Source organism: Rhagoletis zephyria, unplaced genomic scaffold (genome assembly GCF_001687245.7).
Source record: "Rhagoletis zephyria isolate East Lansing unplaced genomic scaffold, Rhagoletis_zephyria_1.1 Rzeph_scaffold_02079, whole genome shotgun sequence".
In the NCBI taxonomy this organism is placed as follows: Eukaryota; Metazoa; Arthropoda; class Insecta; order Diptera; family Tephritidae; genus Rhagoletis; species Rhagoletis zephyria.
Genome location: NW_016159163.1, coordinates 35,181 through 44,554, shown reverse-complemented (window position 1 = coordinate 44,554; position 9,374 = coordinate 35,181). Strand labels below are relative to the sequence as shown.

General features: G+C 42.7%; 1 protein-coding gene across 3 annotated transcripts in view; it reads left to right on the top strand.

The window, feature by feature from the left end:
- Nucleotides 1–471: 471 nt before the first annotated feature.
- The window catches only part of LOC108365962 (paired box protein Pax-6-like), a 31,657-nt gene continuing 22,754 nt past the window's right edge, over nucleotides 472–9,374 (top strand). For all 3 annotated transcript variants that reach the window (XM_017620199.1, XM_017620198.1, XM_017620200.1), the window contains exon 1: nucleotides 472–1,209. In XM_017620199.1, coding sequence (XP_017475688.1) covers nucleotides 885–1,209 — 325 coding nt within the window. In that variant the 5' untranslated portion in view covers nucleotides 472–884. The remainder of the gene's footprint in view (nucleotides 1,210–9,374) is intronic.

Below are 9,374 nucleotides of genomic sequence, written 5' to 3'. Positions count from 1 at the left end.
GTCACCTTGTTCGTTAGTTTAAACCCCACACACAACAAATACAAAAAACATAACAAACATACACACACACACGCATACCTACATACATACAAATGTGTATGCGCAACCATGTGATTTTCCTAATTTACATTTTAAACACTTACAAGTGGCTACTATCCGACGCGAAGTGACGCGGCGCTACAACCGCCACCACCACCACCACTATCATTACATATCATACCACAGCCACTGCCGCGCTGACTTTCTTTCTTCGACTTGTGCCACTAATTAGGTCCCACTCAAGCGCCCTACCGGCTAAACACGCGCGCTTGCTCGCTACCCGAGTCAACTCACTCAATGTGGATATTGAGTTTGAGTCGGTTTATGGCTTGCTTGCTTGGCTAGTTGGTTGAGTGGGCACTGAGCGGCAGTGGCGGCGGCAGCGGCGGTGGAACCTGCCCCTTCATGATTAGTATTCGTTACGGACGCGCCACGAGTTAACACCTCGACGTAACAACTCGGATAACTGCCGAAGCAAAGTGAAAACGAGTGAACGAGAAAATATAAGCGAAAAACGAGCGCGTAACCGACGGCGCGCAAAAAGGCAGTTATTTGATTTTTTCATTGTTGCTGCTAAAGTGCGAAATGCGCGCAGGAACCGGAAGTTGCGGTAGGCTATAGCGATTTCGAAAATATTCTTTTTTGGTGGCGAATTTGTGCAGGATATTCAAGGCGCGTGACCGTCGGTATATTTTAACGGAGCAAAACAATTTCTTTTTTCTACGTGTTTTGATAAAATATTCAAAAAAAAAGAAACTCTTTAAATATGTCGCTATCTATTGCTTGAGAGCGCGCGCAAATTTGTGTGTGTATTCCGCCGTCGCCAGTTCACCTGCCTCCATCAAATGTGCTCCTCAAATGTAGCTAACACTGTGCAAGAAAGTAGTTTGTTGAATAGTGCTCGAGTGGGCATGGAATCGCAGCCACAACTTTCACAGCAGAAACAACATTCGCATCAACAACAATCGCAAAACATATCTGTGATGCCAGTAATGGCGGCCGGCTCTTTGCCACCAACCAGCGGCGGTGTTACAACGCTTCCGCTTCCTCCAATGCAGTCACATGTTCCTACTATACCCGGTTTGGCGGCTCATGGTATCGGTCAACCGCCGGCGATACCACCGCCACCGCTACCACATGCAGCGCCCGCTGTGCCGCTTTCACCAACAGGTAAGTGGAAACATTTTCATTGAGTGAAAAATGGTCGATGTATAAAAATATTAAAAGAGGAGTTTGTACAAAAATAAGCAATGACATTATTTTTAAATTTGCCATCCATTATATAATTAGTGTGCATTCGTATATATATACCTTAAATGCGGCTAAACCATCCATAAGTGAGTCTATATACNGTTGTACAAAAATAAGCAATGACATTATTTTTAAATTTGCAATCCATTATATAATTAGTGTGCATTCGTATAGATATATATACCTTAAATGCGGCTAAACCATCCATAAGTGAGTCTATATACCTAGGTTTTCCGCTTTCATTTCCCCCTTCCCATCCCTTCATGACAAAACCACTGACATTTTGTACCTGCTTAAAGTTTAGCAGACTACTAATAAGGATGCCGTAGAGATGACTCTTGTCACACTCCCAATATCGTCGCTGCAAAATTTCCATTGGACCGCTTTATGGACGACCAATACATATACAGGATTCTGAAAGCGGCTCTAAGTAGGGAAATCCAAATCTGCTATATAAAAAAAGGACATAAGAAAACCATTTCGAGTAGTGGAGGCACGTCCCAAACTACTTTTAAAGCTAGCTCCTCTATTTGAGGGAAACCCTAATCCGACGGAGGCCAAATCGTCTACCGCTGTTAGTCAGGGCGTAGCTTGTGTATCCAAGTGAAGGGGGTTATCGAATGCGGCACTCACTACTTCGAGCCGCGGTGGTTCCTAAAAATCGGCATCAGACGCCACCGNGGTGAAGGGGGTTATCGAATGCGGCACTACTTCGAGCCGCGGTGGTTCCTAAAAATCGGCATCAGACGCCACCGAAATCTTTGGCTAAATCAAATGTCCTTCCCGGGAGTAGTACAAAAAAGGTGATGCGTTGCGCTTAAACGATACGCACGAATTTCTAAGATGCACAATCGAACTCCCGGCTTGGTTGGCAGTAGAGGGGTTTGCCTAGACACCTGATTCTAGTCCTGCAAACAGTGTTGTGCGTTTGTGCAGTAGATGGGCTATAGACTCCTAAAGAATCTGTAGGATTGCTGCTCTTTCCACCAACTGTGTGCCGCCTTTTTCCAGTGCTGAGAGATGCAACCCTTGATATAGCTCAAAGGCACAATAACATCTTCTGTTGTTTCCATGAATGCTATGCCCCGACACGCAGATCCGTGCAACGACATGCCTAACAGCTAAAGCCATAAAGTTCTCTCTGCAATGTTTCATAAAGCTAGTGATGCTTACACGCTGCCTGGCTTTCCGGGAAAATAGCAATGCTGGTCTCTGCCAGCTTCAAGGTTAAAATTACTTTGCACACTCCTTTGATTGCAAAGCCCTCTGCCCGAAAAGATACTATACGAGTTCGCTAGTCAAAATGGGCTTTTCAATTTGGAGGCAGTTGACAAATTACACGCCCTCCGTCCAATCCATATTTGAGCCGTCCGTAGAAATAGATACCTCGTAGAGATCATTATCCTTGATGGAACCTTGTAGTCAGTTTTATTGCGAATGCTTGGGTCGTTGAGAGAATACAGATTACGTTTGTGCCCGTACGTATGTTCGTCCCACAGACTTAGCTCCCTTAACCGCAGGTTGTCATGTAAAGTACTTTTCTTAACAAAGAGATCAATCGATGGCAAATGACAGAAGACATTCAATGCTTCCGTTGACATGAACATATAAATAGTTCGTCTCTACGACTTTCCACCAAACCAGCGAACCGTATGGAATAATTGGGCAAGTCCCCGCCTAATACATCCATAGCATAAGATCAGGGCGTAGACCCCACCTCTTATCTAGCATTTTCTTGCCGGAAAAAGGGTCCTATCAGGATTTTTGACTTGGTGTTCTATGCTCATTTTACTATTTTATTTTGGTATGAGAATGACTCTATAATACTTAGCGCAAGGGGTGACCTCAAAAATATTCCCAAATATTCCGAAGCTATCTGTCTAAGAACTCAATACCTCTAGTGCTCCTTGAAGCATGACCCTTATCATATCCGCTTATCACAAATCTCGGGTAGTCCAGAAGGTTACTTACGAGTGCGGCAAGAGTAAACAATTCATCGTGCAGTGGCGTGTGCATGTCAGAATCGGGTACGACAAGGTAAATATCATTTCCTTAAAAAATAGACATCGGACGGAAGATGCGTCAAAGACGTTTAGCTAAATCGCTACACAGCAAAATTCCATTACACTTGGTAACGAAGTAAAGAGCATCACGATGCCATCTCCCGATAAGAATGGAAACGGGTGACGTCTGTAGTCTCTGTAGTATTGTAATAAAGGAAACTCCACATCACGACTCGAAAGTCCCAGATGGCTCTGCAAGCTACATATATAAGTAATGATTGCGCCGACGAGTATCTTCATCGGAGAAACTTGGCAGTGAGTTAAGCTAAAGACAATGCAGAAGGACCCATCGTAAATCGTGATTTTTCTGAATTTCTGGCGAACTCTCAACAAGAGAGATTAAGAAAATCATAGGAGAGTTGTAAAGCTCGTGAAGACCGTGGACACCTATAGATAAACGCTAATATTTCCTATTTCTCCGAATATAAATCTGGAGGTTTCCACACACGCGCTCCTAACCTAACCCTTTGAAAAGAAAATATTCCAGGCCCACCAAGCCGTTGACAGAAATGAAGGTGTATAGCTCCAGAAGCATTGGGAGATTAGAATAAGGAAGAATCCAACATGAACATGTTGGTTGGGCCGACTCTATAGGATGCCGTATATAAATCCATATGTATGTATGTACATTAGGATGCATCACCAAAAAGGTTGCAGTTTTTCAACAGGAATTATAAAACCTATTATATTCTATGACTTCTGCCGAAATATTTCGACAAAATATTAAGATTTTCGTGAGCTAGACCGATATGAAAACACCTCACAAAAATCTCATTATTCTGATTCCGTTGATAAAATTTTTAAACAGACATTTCAAGGCTAAACTCATCTCACTGAGATAAATTTCTGAAAAAAATATTTTTAAAAATAATTTTTCTTATAAAAAAATCGATTTTTTGNCCTCCCAAAAATCTCATTATTCTGATTCCGTTGATAAAATTTTTAAACAGACATTTCAAGGCTAAACTCATCTCACTGAGATAAATTTCTGAAAAAAAATATTTTTAAAAATAATTTTTCTTATAAAAAAATCGATTTTTTGGGTTATTTTCAAATAGGCTCACGTAAATCGTAGTATTGCTCCGAAATATTTTAGCGGAAGTCTTAAAATATAATAGTTGGTACCCATTTTTTTTTTGTATGGGGAGTGATCCACCCTACTGTACATGCACAGCATATTTAACCAATACTCCATCTTTTTTTACAAATTTTATTACTCTTATATAATAAATCAGCCAATTTATAGCCACACTTCAGTCCAATTAAATGCATTTGAATTTTAAAAGTTGCTGATGTGTTTATGGGTTTGCAATTTGTATACAATATTTAAATGAACGTATAACTTGAATTATCGAGCCGGATAATGACACAAATGCATATACATAAATATGTTTTTATGTCTGCTATCCATCGAATTATTATTTATTACATTTTACATAAGAGCATATGGTTATTTGGCTGGAAAAGCGGCGTAGTCCAAAACCACTTTTCTCTTTGTTTTGGATTAAATATTAAACCGGCTTTTTTTTAATTTCGTCAGATATTCGCAGCTGTAGAAGAGTACTTGGAGTTTATTAAAAAGCTGTAGGACAATTTTTTGCAGTATCCTTAGCTCCAAAACCTAGAGAGCATAAGCCATAATCCAACGAGTTATTTTTTTTTTTGCCTTTGACTCCACGTGCTTTAATGCCGGAGCTAGCTTACAAGGAGTTTTACCTAAATGAGTAAGCCTTTGATCGAACAATAATCCTCAAATATTTAACCGCGTCAGAGTATTCATTTAAATCATTTAGACAGACCCGGGAATCGATGATGGATGTGAGAAGCTCTAAAAAAGTGTTGCTATAAACGTTCTCCATCGTTCAACTTGCTCACGGAAGCAGAGAAAAAGCTGTCTTCGATGGAGAAAACCCACTATAAGTTCTACAGCTCCAGAAGTGTCAGCGGGCTTGAGGGCAAAAAAGTTAGCTCTACTACAGACATAGTCAATGAATTTCCGAAACTTGCTGTACGATTCAGTGGCCGTTGGAAAAAGGAACCGTTTAGAGCAATTTCTTCGACACCCACATTCTTCAAAAAGATGGGAAGGAACACCCGTTAATGGGCGGAGAATAATGGAAATAAGGACCAAGATAACTTTTTCTAGGTCACGAGTAACCCAAAGGGGCTCTTGAGCAGCTACAGGCAGATTTAGTTAGAGAACACCGGAAGCGTACCATAGAACATGGAATCCTGGATGGATGGCCATTGGCTGCAGCGACGCTGAAATAGCATAGTGACTTTGTAAGATGACCTTCCTCTTACAATTTTGGAAAACCACGTCAATTAAGGTAGCAGAAACAACCAAAGTGCTTAAACCAATAGTTTTAGTGGGTTACTTTCCGGAGCCAGCCGCACCATCCTGACAGTATCCTCGGCCTTGTCGAAGTTCAAATTGTGGAATTTTAGGTAGGCCGAGACGAGCCACCGTTGAGCTTTCGACACATATCCTGCCAGAAAATCTTAATAGGCTAGGTTTACTACGGCTTTGAAAGGGTCCGAATACATATACTAGAGAAATCGATATGTTCCTACTCCAAAGCACCTCTGCTGTACAATACAGATGCGGCTACCGAAGAGCAGTAAGTAGCCCTGTTGTTCAAAACACTTAGAAGATTGTGGAACAACTCACAAGCGTGGAAAGGAAGTTAAACTTTCGGAGCCAGATGCTGATGAGCGATCAGCACACAGGATAGGACGCAACTTGTTGCTCGCTAAGGGTCCTTGTGGCATAAAATTAACTGACCGCGCATTGAAGACACGAAGAAGGCGGAGGGAGCTATGAAAAGAAAGGAAAGGGTACTATTTAGTGGGCAGAAACAGCGACTGAAAATTTATAAAACATAACCAAAAGCTTAAAGAGGAGCCAGAGGAATGGAGGAGGAGGAGGCAAGCACCCAAACAAGATATCCTAGGTGATGTAATGTGGGCTTACATTAGCCCTAAGCAGCCACAGACATTTTGTGTTAGAGCTCTCCGACGTCGCCTTTTTAATGGCCAGAAGGACTAAAGTGCAATGTCAAAGGGGATTGTATAAATCGCCTCACTGGCGTATAAATTGTCTCAGCAATGTGGCTTTTTGGTGCGGTAAAGACCTTCAGGCAAACTTTCGTTTAAGTGATGCACTTTAAAGGGTCATACCTTGTCAAATTTGCTATGAAGACCACCCCTTTTCGACTTTGTGCCACATTCGGTGTCATTAACCGACTTCAAAATAAGGAGGAGGTTATTAATTCGTTGGAATGTTTTTTTCCTTCTTTCATTGTCGTTTATTTAGCATCTAGTACTATGTTCCACCAGAGAAACTTGCTTTCGCCAAAATAGAATCGAAAGTTACGCTACATTATCTAATTCGTTGATGTAATTCAGTTGGAGTTAACAGCAAATCTGTTCTTCCTTTCACTATGGCTCTGTAACAGGGACATGTCAGTTGATGACCAAGATACTGAGCATAAGTCTATTTTACATTCCTTAACTAGCAGAGATTTGGTAACCGTAGATGCGATAGTCAGACTGTCAGATTAAATCCTTGGCTCTTGGATGAGGGCAACGTCAGATGCACCGGCACCGAGGTGAACCACACGATTTGCCGACGCGGGTTTAGAATGCAGAAGGGTTCTGGATCAGGTTCATGTGAAACTACCCGTTCAACCTTCATCATCGTGGCATCTACGTCTACCTTCTCGTCTTCCTCACCTCGGTGTCAGCGGCGAAGATAACAGCGGCCCACATCGCCAAATCTCTCGGAGCCAGTTTAATTTTGGCTTTTAGGCAACCCTTCTTCACCAGCACTGCGAAAGCCGGCTTTGTCGCTCTCCTCACTAAATTTCAAAACTGGCTCGTCGCTACGGTAGATCCGAATTGTTGCGTCAATAAGCCCGAATCTGACTATCCATTTTTTCTGCGCCAGTGGGGCAAGCGATTCTGAATTAAAGATCAGCAACAGATGCCTTTTTCCTTCTATCGGCTCTTCGAATTTCCAACCTTTCAGTTGTGAGTTGGTAGGTCGCTATTGATAGATCTGAGGATCTGCTAAATTTCTTCCGGCACCGCTAGCTTGGCCAGGATCCAAACCCGAGCTCTAGGTTTAAGTTTTTTCCTCGGACAAACCTCACCTACTTCGCCAACCGCCAACCGATAGAACTAGGCTGACCTATGATAATCGCAGGCGATGAATTTTGCTCTCCCCTGATACCAGCCAGCATCATAGCTGAGGCGAGGAGTTCTAGGTTTTCCTCCATTGCTTGGAGATAGATTTCGGCTATGGCTTCCTCTACCCACCTCCATTTCTCTTTACGGATAGTTTTTCCTTCCTCTTCCCATTCTGTCGATGATGTCTTTAGGGATAGTTCCCTACCTCTTTCCCTCTGTCGATGATGGCCAGTACCTCACCGCTACCCTTAATAACTTCCCTGACAGAGAAATATTCATGGCCACCTGTTTTAGGTCTTTTGGTGACACTTTCGCCCGGTTGTTCAGCAGATCGTTGCCTATTTGGGGCAGTACCCGGCGGTTTGCCCAAGCTGAATAATAGCACTTTCGCCAAATTCCACAGACCTAACCCGGTTTTCATTTAGTTTCTCTACTGCAAAGTCTCCAATCCTAGACAGGACACTAGTGGCTGGGTTCCTATCGTAACAGGCCTGCTTCGATAGCGGGTACTTTAAGCCTTCACCCGTGGCCCTAGGCGGAGCTGACTCCCCCACCGCCACGTGGTGTTTCTGCGTTGCTCGTGTTAGGGTCCGCGCTGTCTCCGCTGAACTCCGCTCTGCCCGAGGCTATCGGTTTTTTTGGAGGACTGTGCTCCTTGTTTAGTATTTTTGTTACAAATTTAAATCATTTTTGGTCCCACGAGTGTCGGAAAATGAAGGTCCGCCTGCACAGATTTCCTTGTGCACAGGTAAGGCTAGATAGAAGCGGAGGTCGTTAGTTATTAGTCTGGATTCCCAGTCAGGCTGAATATCAGCACGGGTCGTCACACCTTCTTCCAACCCAGAACTTTGTGACTCTTGGCTTTCGGGGAGCTGTTATTGGTTAAAAATGTTTTTTTATTATTTTTCTGCCATACTTTAGCCCCTCACCGCGGCAAGGGTATAGAGAGATAGCCTCATCCGTCACTCGATCTCCTCTCCATTCTCTTCCAAATTTTTTGACAAAGTGCCAATTTTATCTAATCCAAAACGTATGCCTCATTTTTGTTATGTAACATTGACGCTGCTAACTGGCCAAAAATTAGCAGCTGACAAAAAAACGATCTAAAAAAATTTAAAAAAAAAAAATGCACAAGCCAGCTCAGTTGACCACATTGACACATCGACTCGCCGCCAACAGCAACCAGCGCAAGGCAGCAGTTCTAGAATTCAAAACACCAACAAAAGCGGTCTCAGTGGTCCGATCGTCTTTTCACTTTCTTAGAATATGGCAAATTTGTAACTTTAAACCCGTGTGTGTACCAAACTACAAGCAATGTTTGCGCGTACTTGTTCGCATTAAACGCACACTTGCACTCGAACACACAGCAACTTTGTTCAGGCTATGGAGCACTAATATGCTATACTTATAGTAAAGTATACTCGCTCACCCTTTACGTTGCATTCGCCACATTATGCTACAGTTTTATAATTTATTTATTTATTGTGCAACTTCCAACACCTTTCAAAGTCAGTAAACTGAATCTGCCATCATGCTGTGACATTTTACCGGCCTACCTCACCTCACACTACCCCTCTGGCTTATTGCCGCCACTGCACAGTGCACAGTGACATAAAACCAACCATGGGCTGGACGGCCAAAAGTAAGCAAGCAGCCAACAACCAACCTACAGACTGATAGGCTGGCTAGTCGACTCACTAGCAAGTTGGTGAGTTGGTTAGCTGGCTGATGAGCGAGTTATTGCTATGGTTGTTGTTGTTCATATATACATAAGTAGTTGCTGTTGCTGTTGTTGAGTCGGCGACTTGAGCTTGAGCTGCATTGTATCGT